At 40.1% G+C, this 13698-nt stretch overlaps 1 protein-coding gene across 1 annotated transcript; it reads left to right on the top strand.

Moving 5' to 3' along the window:
* Positions 1-6421: 6421 nt before the first annotated feature.
* Positions 6422-13154, top strand: SPATA19 (spermatogenesis associated 19). The gene is made up of 6 exons (XM_036742658.1): positions 6422-6499; positions 6635-6691; positions 7061-7150; positions 7504-7595; positions 12569-12646; positions 13094-13154. Exons 1-6 carry the CDS (start codon positions 6422-6424, stop codon positions 13152-13154), a joined length of 456 nt encoding a protein of 151 aa, XP_036598553.1.
* The last annotated feature ends 544 nt before the right edge of the window (positions 13155-13698 follow it).

The raw sequence follows: 13698 nt of genomic DNA, 5'->3' as shown, positions 1-13698 counted from the left end.
TTGCTTATCTCTTGCTCTTTCCACTCACCCCTCACCCCAAATCAAAACTCCCATTCTCTATACTCAGCTAATTTCATTTGTTCTGTAAGGCAAGCCCCAAGGATTCATATCCCCATTTATACCTAGAATTATAAAAACAAAATGCACCTTCACAAGTATTTAACTAGGATAGTGAAACAGCAAGGCGATAATAACAGTGTACATGAGAATTGTCAAAAAGCCTGTGTGGTTCTGTATCACAAGGTATATGAGACTCTCCATGTAGAAGGTAGAAGCAGTAAACCATTTATTCAGACACCAGAGAACCACATCCCACAAGTCACTTATCCAGTCCATCACAGCAGTACACACAATACAGTGACCTGGAGCCTCGCCATCCCAAAACCTCTTTGATCCTCTGCTGGGGTCTTCCCCAAACACAAACTCACAGTACGGCTAACTCAGCCTGTTGAGTTCTAACAATCAAGAGGGCGGCCATTAGCGGCCATAACTGCTCTCTCTTTCTCTCTCTGCATTTCCTATGATATAACCTCCTTTTCCTGTCAGGAAGCTCCTCCCACCATGTAAGGCTTACTGTGACATAAGCAGGTCACATGGCCTATTAATGGGTGGGAAAGAGCTTCAAATTTAAATTGCCACTACAGATAGCAGAAGAAGGAACATGATAGGAATGTTATGTCATGCCACTCAATGTACCTGGAACTTGCTCCCTCTCCCTTCATTTTCCTATTCTTTACCTTCTTTCTTTCTTTCCCTTAATTTTTTTAAATCAAGTACCTATCACTGTACAGGGTGTTCCCTTCATTGGCCAAACTGTAGAATGAAAGTAAATTTTTTTTATTTGTCATATACATAAGATAGAATTTTGTGTTCTTTGTTATCTGGGGGTTGTCTAGGGGCAGCAAAGGCTGGGCCTTTGCTAGAAAGACTTCAGCTATGGCCTCAGCCTGGGAATGGACTGCATTTCTTTTGTTAGAGGACTAGTTTAGCTAAGCTCAGAGATGCTCACCCTTGGCTGGCAGCTGGCATCAGGTTTTTATTCCTTTTGCAGCCACAGCAGTCTTGAAGATCATTTACTAGGTTATAGAAAGGTTATAATCACTATTGGTGGTGGACAGGGTATCCACAGTTCCCTTGAGTATTAAAGAAAATTCTTCATTTAAAAAATATTTTCCTCAAAAAAAATAGTGTTGCTCTTTGGTTCTGTAGCTCTGGATTTTTTCCTGTTAGTTTGTATCCTTCATTAAAAAAAAGTTTCCTTTGCATCTAATTAAACTCATTAACATAAACTAAGCTGGCAAAAACCCTACTCTTCCCCCAGTGTTGTCTTTTAAAAGGGGGATTGGTTCGGTACCACAGCAAAATGAAATGAAGTATTTCAGGCAATGTTGAATAAATGAAGGCAAGAAAAAGCATTTAAATAATTACTATGTGGGGGACAGCTAGGTAGCACAGTGAGTAGAACACCGGCCCTGGAGTCAGGAGGACCTGAGTTCAAATCTGACCTCAGACATTTGACACACTAGCTCTGTGACCTTGGGCAAATCACTTAACCCCAATTGCCCTGCCTTGCCCCCTCCAAAAAAAAATTACTACATGGTAGGCATTGTGCTAAGCTCTGTGGACACAAATGCAAAAAGCAAGACAGTCCCCGCCCTCAAGGACCTTACATTTTGTGGGGAGAAACAATGTACATATAGGAATGGTAGCCAGGGAAGAAGGTTTTGGTCTGGGAAAATCACTGGGTTGCTGAGTTGATCCATAGTTTGTTGGTATGCACTCTTTACAAAGGGTTGTATGAGCGTTCAAGGAGGATTAGCACCTCTGGTGTGAAGGCTTGCTGAGCCCTTTTCAGGGCTGCTCATCCACCTTGGTGTCTGCCTGACTCACTCAACTCTCACCTGTGTCTCCAAGAAGCTGTAGCTTGTGAAGTGGCCACACCCCAGTAAACTATAAACCATGTCAGCAGATGGGCTAACCCAGGATGGGGATAACTGACAGGCCTCAAACCTAGTGGTGAGTTCGGGGAGGGGGGTGTCTACCCCAAGCGTAGGAAGATTTTCCCTGGCAGAATGTGCAGATGAGAATAATTTGCTCCAATGGCCATGAAGGTGGCTGAAGCAGGCCCTATAGAGCTCTTAGAGCTTGGTGAGACATCAAAGATGCCAAAGTCATCCACTGCATCGTGGGCCATTGCCAGTCACCCTGACTTTTGTTTTGCCACTGGGCTTAGATGACTGGAAAAGGGAGTGACTTTTCACGACTTTGTGCAACTCTGCCTCACTTAAATCCAATTCATGAAGGAGTCAAGACATCACCTTATGATGTTATTGGTCTTCTTTGAAAAATGAAGGAAAACAACCTTTAGAAGCAATGGTTAGTACTCATTTGATTAAATTGCCCAGAGGAAGAGGTGGAAAACAGAAATGGGTAGGTGTTGTACCTACAGGGCAGATTGCAGAATGACAGGAGTGGACAGCCAGATTGAATATGAAGCATGGTCTGGCCTGTTGCAGCTAGATATAGTGGACCAGCGAAGCTTGCACTCACTGAATCACTTAGCCCCAGGGTGGGAGTTCCAAAATTGAGTGGATCAACTAATCCAGGGACTTGAACTTTATGGGTTCTTGAAGTAGGGTTGGAGAATGCTGGCCTGGTCGAGGAGAAGCAGGGCAGCCAGGTAGGGAAGATAGCAAGGTAGTTTAAGAGAGTGATTGGACAGGATTGGTTGAAGAAATATTTTGAGGCATGGAGGAACTCCTCTCTGCTGAATTTAGTGCTGATCCTGAACTTATATTTGCGTACATTTCCCCAATAAATATTTGTTTTCACATTTGTTATCTTACTTGATCTTCACAATAACATCTATGAAGTGGGCATGAGAAGATTTTATTATCTCCATTTTAGAGATGGACAAACTGAGGTGCAGGGAAGTTGTTACTTGCCAATATCATCTAACAATTGAGCGGTGAACCTAGGACTTCTGACACCAATTCTAGTGTTTCATGGCTACACCCTGCAATCATAACGTAACTGCCTCTTTTTTAACATTTATTTATTTTATTTTTAATTTATGGAATAAAACAGACATTTCTATAATATAGTATAATAAAAAAGTGGTTGCACATGAAACTGCAAATCTGTTATGTACAACTTGCTATTCCTTTAAAATATATGATAATGTTATCATGTAAATTTCTTCATTTTTTCCTTCTCCCTCTTCCTCCCTGGAGATGACTACCACTACACACAAATAGGTGTGTATATGTAAAATTATTCTACACATACTTCTATTTAGCAGTTCTTTCTCTGGCTTATGATTTGTATGCTACAGGACCTCTGGGTCCTCCTTCAGCTTCATGAGCTCTCTTCAATCACACCTACTCTTAGAAAGCAATCTGAGATTAGTTCCTCACACTTTAGAACAGTGGTTCTCAAATGTTTTGATCTAAGGGACCTGTTACAATCTAAAAAATTATTGAGGATTCCAAAGAGCTTTTGTTTATGTGGATTATATTTATTAATATTTATCATATTAGAAATTAAAATGGATAAAAATTTAAAAATGTTTATGAATTCAAATTAAAATAATAATAAACCCATTACATATGGACATAATTTTGGATGAGAAATAACTATATTTTTGAAAACAAAAAATAATGAGAATGGCATTGTTTTGTATATTTTTGTAAATCTCTTTAATATCTGGCTTAATAGAAGACAGCTGGGTTCTTATATCCGCTTTTGCTTTCAATCTGTTGTGATATGTTGTTTTGGTTGAAGTACATGCAGAGAATCTGGCCTCACACAGATATATAGTTGGAAAAAGGATTGTTTTAATAGGCAAATAACATTTTAGTGCTGTTATGAAAATGGTTTTGTCCTCATGGACCCCCTGAAAGGGTCTTGGGGGGGCCTCAATGGTTTATGGACCGCACTTTAAGAACTGCTTCTGTTTGGAGCAAATGAATCCCAGCATTCCTTCTCCCACAGGCAATGTAAATCATGGAATATTAGAGCTGAAAAGGACCTTAAAGATTAATTATCTAGTCCTACTACCTTGTTTTATAGATGAGGTATCAAGTGATCACTTCGTTTCTTACAAAGACTGTCCTCTTGCAATATATAAGCAAGTGTGTGCCTTTAATATATTTTTTGGACAACTGGGCCCTTCCCCTGCTTCTGAAATCACAGGCAGGTGGTTGCCTATTTCATATATGCATAAAGGCAATCTTGTTCTTTTACCCTCTGTCCATTTAAGCACCCATTCTGTGTTCCAGTTGAACTATGCGCCCTGATTTGAGGGTTTGAAGCCTTTGAAAAAAATTCCTATTCAATTTGGGTTAAACAGGCATTTCTTTAGCACCTGCTATGCGCTAGTCCCTGAAGTGGGCATTGAGGATATGAAGACAAAAACTAACAGTTTCAGTCCTCAAGGAACTCTCAGGGATGATGTGGTTAGAGCCTCTTGCACCCAGCATGGCGATATTTGCCGACAAGTCAAATTGGAGCTATTAGATTAGTGTAAAGATGTAGCCTGAAAGGATACTGGGTTATCTGTCTAATTTACACACTGTGCATTACTTTGCTAGAATTCTGGATTTCAGGGCTCAAGTCAGAGTTCAGCATTTTAATTTATGGTGGGTGAGTAATGAAAGCTGGCATTATGCAACTGTCTAACTAAGAGTAACTCAAAGAAACTCCTCTTGTTACATTGCCTTCTCCCACACCCTCTCCCCCATGTTCATTTTAGGATAAACAGTCTAAAAACATAGATAACAGTCTTATGAGATCAGCCATGAAAATAAGCACTGGCCACTGTCCCAGGACCTGGAAGCAGTTGGGATTGGTAGGGAAGGGAGGCAGAGGAGAAACTTGGTACATCCTATTTTGAGCTGCTTGCGTTGCAAGCACTAATGGGAGAGTACAGACATATGGAGTGATTCTCAAAGTGAAGGAGCTCTGGATCTACAGAAGAAAACATCATGGCTGATGGAACATCATTTCTTTCATTCTTGTTCCTCATGTGTAAGGAGGAATCCCATTCTAAAAGTACTTACTGAATTTTAAATATAAAACTGACTGGGGCACCTGAATGTCAAACCAGTCAATTTAACTCACTCACCAGAAAGTGTGCCTGGCAACTGTTTTCAGTCAACAGATGTTGAATCTTAAAATAAATTGTGATCGAGTAAAGTTTTATTGATGGCTTTAAATCAAAAGAAGCCTGATTTTCTTATACTGAGTAGTTCATTTTCACAGACTAGAAACCTGAATGACTTACATGGTCAATAGTAAATGGAACCACTGGGGATGAAAAGAAATAAAAATCTACTTAACTCTAATGGGCAAGAGGCCAAGCTGTGAGAAGGGCCAAGTCAGGCAGGATTATGCCCTTATTCTGTGCTTTTATGGTTGAGGTCGAAGTGTTGGGACAGGAATGAACACACCTGAGTTCAGATGTGGGCTCCACTGTTTATTACATGTGTGACCTTGCTTAAAATCCATTACCCTCTCTGGGTTTCAGTGTCTTCATCTGCAAAATGAGGGTGTATAGAATAGGTGACCCTAAAGTCCTTTGAAACATCAAATCCTATGATGGCAAAAGACATGGGTGGAACTAACTGCTCTAAGGTCAATGAGGTAGTTATAAGATAACTATACATTTTACACTTTTCTAAGTATGGCTCAGAGAGGGAGCAATTGTGTGTCCAGAGCCCTTAGAAACTATTTTTTGGAAGCCATTCCCACTTTAGCCTTCTCTTTACTGCTTTACCACCAAGCGGACATTACAGAGAAACAGAAAGACCAGAATGCTCCTTTTTGTAGGTATCCTAAGGAACTTCAGAATAATTTCAGAGGAATTGTTCCACATTCTCTTTATTTTATATTTTTGTCTCCATGTTCCAAGATATCTCTTGGGAATAATCAGTTGTACTTGTCCCCTAAGCAGAGGTACAGATATGAGTAGGGCCCTTGAGATCAGCTTTGACCTGATTGGCTCCTCCATTCATGTATCACTTAGTTTATAAAATCGCACTCTTCCCAGGAGATTGGTTGATTCTTTCATTTTTTTAAACTTTTTGTGATAACAAGATTTGGGCACCCCTGTATGATGTCTCCCCTAATTCCACATGGTTATATCTTATTGACAGCCTCCTCCAAATTCTTATCTGAAACCTACTCTAAGTTAAACAATAACAAGAAAACTTCAGGGTGCCAGTAAGATCCCTTGCCCTGGCATATCACTCCTCTCCCTTTTACCCAGGAGAACAAGGGTGGCCATTGTCACATCATCAGTGGCTAGCCAATCAGACTGGAGTTTTGCCACAATATCCCTGCCCCCTTTATCCTATGGGAATTCCAAGGTTGCTCCTATGGAAGGAGGGAGCTAAGGAGGAGGCTTGGCCTGAGCCAAAGGATGATTATTACAACATGGATTGTGTACATAATAGCCCGGCAAAAAGTGGGATTCTGCTTCCCACCAAAAACCAGTTCGGTAAGTGAGATTGTTCGTGGTGAAATTTCCCCAGAGAGTAGGTGATATTGAATGTGCCTTTTAAAATAGGCAAAAGAAGATGAGCATAGGCAGTTGGGGGTTGAGTGGAACCTAACTTTGCCCAATCTCTTCTAGGACATTGAAGTTGTGGAAAGCGAGGCAGTATCAGTGATGCAACACTGGCTGAAAAAGGTTAGGAAACTCTCTGAATGGGTATCCCCATTTAAAAAAGGTAGAAAGCACCTAGGGAGGGGTTTACAGTGGGGTCAGGGATCTATGCTTCTCTGTGTGAGCCACCAAGAGACTCAACTTCAACATGTAATTGCAAATGAGCTCTGCTCATTAAGAAGGCTAGAGCTGAGATCCAACCAACAAATTTCTTAGGAAACTCCTAGGGATGGAAGAGCTTTAGCTAAGATTCTCAAGCACATTGGGGTGAGTTTGGCTATACCCTCTTTCAGTTCACTAATGTCTTAAGGAACTGTTTCTTTCCTTAAAGAGATATGTCTGGGGATCTGATGATCCTCTTGAAGCCTCAGAGAGGATCTGCTTATATTTCAGACTGAAGAAGAGGCTTCCGAAGGTATCAAACAAAAGATGTCAAACTGTCCTCCAACTCATGGCCAAGAAGTACACGTGACAAGAGATGTGGTAACAGGGGCAAGAGTTGGAGGGTGGCAAAAGATCAGACCAAGAAAAGAGGCTAGAATTAAACACTAATCATACCTCTCCCTTCCCTGTGGGTGGCTGAAGAGAGGGTATGAGGTTGTATGTGGCTAAGTCACATATTCTCAGGGAACAAACTTACCAAGGACTTCATTAAGACTGATTGGTAAGGGAGAGGGTGGGGATCACTGACAGGTAGTTTCTCTAGAGCACATCCACAGAGACCTTGGGAGGCTGAATGGGGCCTCTGTTTGTAGGGAAATGAGGAGAGGAGATTGGCTTGACTTTGTTCCATGCTCTGAAAAGAAATCAGGGAGGTTCTCATTTGGGTTTTCTAGGTGAAACATCATACCTCAAAATCCGACTTATCAGTAAACCGGAGCCAAGAGGTCCTTGAAGAAAGAACAAGGATCCAGTTCATAAGATGGAGGTAAAACATGCCCACTTGCTTTTAGGAGACAAAACCCCATAGTAATGGCAGAGGGGGTAGCATTTGGTCACAGCAAAGATATTTCCCTCTGAACTCTATACTCACTCCCAGGTACCTTCTCTTTCTTCTCTGCTTTCCAGAAAAGTGTCCTTTGGATTGGAATTTTTTCTACCTTTGTTCCATCTCTAGGGGTTATGTTTTTCTAAGCTTTCAAGTGATTTATGGGGAAAAAGTCCCTCCTCCCACCTTTTATGCTTTCAAAGCAATTTCAAATTTTTCTTATTTTTGCACCTGAATTGTTCAGAAGTCATTGGACTTTAAAAGCTAAAGGAAAATAAGCTCTTAAAATGCAAAAGTCAAAGCCCTCATCTGCAACAGAGATGAAAAGAGGTTTCTTAGTGCCTGAGGCTAGAATTCTCCATTCTACTTTCCCCATGCCTTTGCAATATTGTCTTGAAGTCTGTCAACCCTCAAACTGAATCTCCATACCTCCCCCAAACATTCCCATCCATTTCTCTGGCCTACAGGCCAGTGTCTCTCAAGGCTATGCTCTTAGGCCTCTCTAAATATATAATTTATATATACATACTTATATATTATATAAGATATAAGCATACATTATGTAATATATGTATGTGTTTGTTACATGCTTATAAAATATATATTTATAGTTTATATAATTTATAGGATCTCTGATTTAGAGTGAGGAAAAAACTACATCTACTTCTGTCTCATTTTACAGATAAAGAAAGTCTATGACCAGAGAAATTAAACAACTTGCCCAAGACCTCACAGATGGTCAGCATCAAATGTGAAAGTTGAATTTAGGCCTTCTGACTCTAAAACCCATGCTTTTTCCACTGTACTATTCTGTAACCATCATGATTCAAACTAAGAAATGCAAAATCTCATCATCCCTGTCTCTAATAATACCTAAAAGAAAGGTATCCATGCACAAGAGAGCTGGCCTCAGCCAGAGATGTAGTAAGCAGTCATCTAAAGCTGTAATTTAGAAGTCTTGGAACACCTTTGAGACTTCAAGAATATGATGAATCAAAGCTTTGAAAGAGATGCTCCCTCAATTGCTATAGCTCATGACCCCCCCCCCATTACCACCTTTGAATCTGGTGCCACTCTTCCATAGATCCTTCAAAGAAGATCTCCCTGAAGTGCTAGAATCTTCCTTCTAGGTCTTTATGTATCAGAAGTACCAATGTATGAACCTGGCTTCTGCACTCCTACCACATTCCTTTTCCAATCATACCTTACTTGTCTAGTACCTTAATGCCACTTCAATATCAATTGTAATTAGTTAAAATAGGAAGCTCCAAAACAGCTTTTTCTCTTAGGGTTGGATGAGATGTGGCAATATGGTATTCCATATTCTCTGCCCTTGGAATGGGGCATATCCCATAGGGTGGTCTCTTTACTCCCCTAACTACAACATACATAGTACGGTGGCTGCAATTCCTTCCACCCCATTCCATAAGGACTGGAGCAGAGTTTGTGGTGCTGGCCCATTCACAAAAAGTCCTAGTTACACGTCTAGCAAAGAATGGAAACAATGAATGATGTTACTATCTAAAAAAGTGATAGAAAAGACCTCAGTTACAAGTGATCTATGTACCTACTTTCTCATTTGTTAAAAATTTTTTTTGTGGGAATTATCTATGTGTATTTTGAAGGTAACCTTTTTGGAAGAGAGTATGATAAATGTCATTGAAGAAGTCAGGAAGAATAGATGGAAAAGACCAAGTAGACATAATTTGTGTGCATACCATACATAAATGGATTTTCTACATAATCATAAGCTTAACCTAATGTTGCAGAGAGCACAATGTCATGTTTTATTGCTTGTTGACTGTAAAAAAAATTTTGCTCAGTAGATAAAATACTATTTTAAAGAATTTCCTCCGGTAAGGAATCCTGTTTACTGACACTTTAATTATCAAGACATAGCAAGAAATAAAATAAGGATATATTATATTATGTATATTAAACAAAGGTGGTCACCACTATCATGGAGAACATCCCGTACAGGGTCCAAATGGAAGAGAAATTCTCTTTCAATGGTGATATTCCTGTTGGTAAATAGCATTGTATGAAATATGTCAAACCCTAGAACGTTAAAGAGCCTTTTTATTGAGATAACATGGTTCTTCAAAATGAGTTTAACAATCCAAGAAAAATCAAAAGGATTAAAAATGGCTATTGTCTACCAGGGGTGGGGAACCTGTGGCCTCGAGGCCATATGTGGCCCACTAGGTCTTCAAGTGCAACCCTTTGACTGAATCTAAACTTCAGAGAACAAATCCCTTTAATAAAAGGATTTTTTTTCCGTAAAACTTGGAATCAGTCAAAAGGCCACACCCAAGGATGTAGTAGGCCACATGTGGCCTCAAGACCACAGATTACCTACCCCTGGCCAGACTATGACATTCAGTTGTAAGGCCAGTCCCTTTAGCTGGTAAAGTGGTACCTTTAAGACAAACATTGCAGATGAGCAATGGTCTAGAGAGCTGGTTAGACTGCATTTGGGAAAATGGGCAGTGCTTAATAAAGCTAAATTGGCCCCCAAGTGCAAAAAAAACCCCAAACAAAACAAACCACTTTTTCACCCAAATGTCATCCTGGTAATATTGTATGTCCACATCTTAGAACACCACAATCTCCCCCAAATCAGAGTTTTAGGTTTGTCAGGGGGCAATGGACAGAAAGATGGTAGGCATAAGCAGACTCAAGCATATTCCAAACGATGACCTATGTCTAAGAAGTCCTATTAGGATTTAGGGCAAGTGGCATTGGGGTACTAGACTAGCAGGGTATGATTGCAAAAGGAAATGAGTTGATTATGTGGTAGGAGTGCAGATTAATAGCCAGGTTCATACATTGGTACTTCTGATACATAAAGACTTAGAAGGAAGATTCTAACACTTCAGGGGGATCTTCTTTGAAGTATCTATGGAAGAACAAGAGTGGTACCAAATTCAAAGGTGTTGGTGGGGTCATGAGCTATAGCAATTGAGGGAGCATCCATTTCAAAGCTTTTTGAGTCATCAAATTCCTGAAGTGTCAAAGGCTTTCCAAGATCTCTAAATTATAGCTCTAAACGGCTGCTTACTACATCTCTGGGAGAGGCTAGCTTTCTTGTGCATGGATACCTTTCTTTTAGGTATTATTAGAGACAGGGAGGATAAGATTTTGCATTTCTTAGTTTGAATCATGATTGTTACAGAATGGTACATCGGTTTTGGATTCAGAAGACCCAAATTCAAATTTCACATTTGATGGTGACCATGTGTGAGAACTTGGGCAAGTTGTTTAACTTCTCTGAGCTTCAACTTTCTTCATCTGTGAAATGAGATGGAAGTAGATGATCTTTAGTTTTTCCTAGCTCTAAATCAGAGATCCTATAAATTATAAATATATGTAATAAATATGTATATTACATGATATATAGCTATATATTATATAATATATAAGCACACAAATAAATTATATATTTATAAACTATAAATTATCCATAGGCAATCTCTCCTTATCCATGGCAATTTTTTAAAAAATCAGACTGTTTTTACTCATTTAGGGTATACTAACTTACTTTAATATTCATCTGGCAAAATATTCGTTGAATACCTATTAATTTATACTGTGCTATGCTAGATACCATATGGAATACAAAGATGTATAAAAAGACAAAGACCCTTTCCTCAAGGAGCTTGTAATATATGTCATACATATGAAAAATTAAATAATAAGATATCAAAAGAACATTCTAGGATAAGTGAAAAAATGAGATAATTTGTACTATTAATTCAAAAGAGAGATGTAACTTTGCTTGTGGGTGGTTAAGGAAAGTTTCATGGCAGAAGCTTGTGAAGAAAAAGCTGGGTCTTGAAGGATGAACTGGAGTCAGATATGCAGAGAAGAGAAAGTGTGGGTTTCCTCCCATGTTGGAGGAACAATTTGAGCAAAGTTAGGCAGAAAGCATATGCGGGGGGGGGGGGGGCGGGGAACCTGTGACCTTGAGGCCACATGTGGCCCTCTATGTCCTCAAATACTGCCCTTTGAGTGAATCTAATCTTCTGTGAAGTTTAGATTCAGTCAAAGGGCCACACTTGAGGACCTATAGGGACACATGTGGTCTCAAGGCCACAGGATCCCCACCCCTGGATTGTGTTAGGTAGATAGCCTGCTGTAGACCAGTGGAAAGACATTAGCTTGGCAGGGTTATGAGAGAGACTTGGGAAAATAAGCACATTATAATAGGACCAATTGACTTCTGTTGCTTCAAAAAATAACTAGTGATACTATAAGAAAATAACATCTCAATGAGCTGTGCATTACCTGTGATGCTGGATTTTCTCTGTCACTGTTCCTAACCATTGCCACAAGAAATTTAGATTCAACAGATTCCACAACCCTGGGTTTTCTAAGGCTTTATTTGAATTATAAGGAATATAGACATTTATTTTGATTTGGGGGGGAACATTTATTTTGACCTGGACTCTTGAGTTTCTCTTTGCTGTATCAATTGTCTACTATGAAACCTGGGGAAATACAAGACCTCTGGTTTCTATGTCATAATAGAGAATGGGAGAATGTGATCGAACAACTTGCTCAATCTTTCCTAAGTCATTTGACAAGCTGATAAGCTGCACATATTGGGCTTCTCAGGGAAGCTGGCTGGTCAAGAGCTTTGAGATTTGTATAGTTCAAGGATTCTTAATCTGAGGTTCTTGAACTTATTAAGAATGTTTCAGTAACTATTTCAATATAGTTGGTTTCCTTTGTAATCATGTGTTATTTTGTCCATTTAAAAAACCAAATTCTTCTGAGAGGGGGTCGATGAGGTAGGTATCACCTTTAGGGGACCAAGCGAACAGATTTTTATAATCCCGTTCTATCAGTTTCCCCTTGAGTGGTGCAATGGAGAAAACTTGAAAACCAAAATTTTGAATGACATTTTACAGTCACACACGTATCTTCCAAGTCCCAAGCGAAGTGAGAGATGAGGCCATGCGAGAGAGGATAGAGCAGGTGAGAAGAAGGTGAGACTCCTTTCAAGAATGCTTTTCTGGTTTCCTGGTTTGGGGATAGGAATGTTCAGACTGTAACCCAAAATGCTAAGCTTTAGAGTAAAGTAATCCATTCTGCTGTTGGGGTTCTTGCCTAAAAGACTTGGGTCTCTTTAGTCACTGCCCAATTAGTCAAAAACAAGAGATTTATACAAGTCTCTTAGGCTGCTGCCTGGTGAACTCCACATTCTGTGAAAACAGCACAATTGACCTCCATTTTCCTTTCCCACTCCATGAATTCTCCCATTTAAACCCATGTCCTGGGCCCATCTTCGTACTGTATAAGTAGTAGTACGCATTCAGTCAGATCACTAGGAAGACCCAAACCAAGTACCTGGCCATTGTGATTCCCTTAGAGTCTCCTGCCCCATGGTGCCCCAGGTGACTGTTGTCATTTCAAAGCATCTCTCTCTCATTCAGCCTGTCTCAAGTTATGGTTGAATCTGCCCCCAGTGTTGGAGCCTCATTCTCAGACTGCTAGGATCAGCAGGTGAGACAAATAATAAAGCAGGTCAATTTGGAGGGTGATGGAAAGAGGTAGGAGAGGGTAGAGAAAAGGGGCGGGGGATAGAGCCAGTAGGGACAGAAGTGGGTAATAAAGAAGCATGTGTGGTACATTCCTAGGGGCTAGACTAGCTCTGCCCTTGGTTTGCCTGGAGAAATGGGTCTTGTGAGCAGGGAGGACATAGCTACTCCATTTATCTTGTCATTAATTTCTCTGGTTCCAGGAAGAACTCTAAAGCAAGATTCATGTAAGTGTCTTTGATTCTATAGTTGTAATACAGTAGAAAGACTTTTCTAACACCACCTGCTTAAAAGCCCAAAGGTCAGAAGGATCATGAGGCCCTGCTTTTAAGGGGAAAAAACTTACTGAAAATCAAGATCAAGAAGCTTTGCTTCCTGGACTAGGAGTCAGGAGACCTGGGTTCTAATCTTAGCTCTGCTGCTAACCAGGTGTGTAACCTGGGATAACTAGTTCTCATGGCTTTGGTTTCAATCTCCCCCATAACTTCACACAAAGTTGT

This window comes from Trichosurus vulpecula, chromosome 2, assembly GCF_011100635.1.
Source record: "Trichosurus vulpecula isolate mTriVul1 chromosome 2, mTriVul1.pri, whole genome shotgun sequence".
Lineage (NCBI taxonomy): Eukaryota > Metazoa > Chordata > Mammalia > Diprotodontia > Phalangeridae > Trichosurus > Trichosurus vulpecula.
Note: the sequence above shows the minus strand (reverse complement) of the source record. Positions and strands in the feature narration are given on the sequence as shown.

Coding starts and splice junctions, on each gene's coding strand:
- SPATA19 (XM_036742658.1), top strand. CDS start 6,422: ATGATTATTACAACATGGATTGTGTACATAATAGCCCGGCAAAAAGTG. Junction 6,500..6,634: donor TCCCACCAAAAACCAGTTCG/GTAAGTGAGATT, acceptor AATCTCTTCTAG/GACATTGAAGTTGTGGAAAG. Junction 12,647..13,093: donor ATAGAGCAGGTGAGAAGAAG/GTGAGACTCCTT, acceptor TCTCTCATTCAG/CCTGTCTCAAGTTATGGTTG.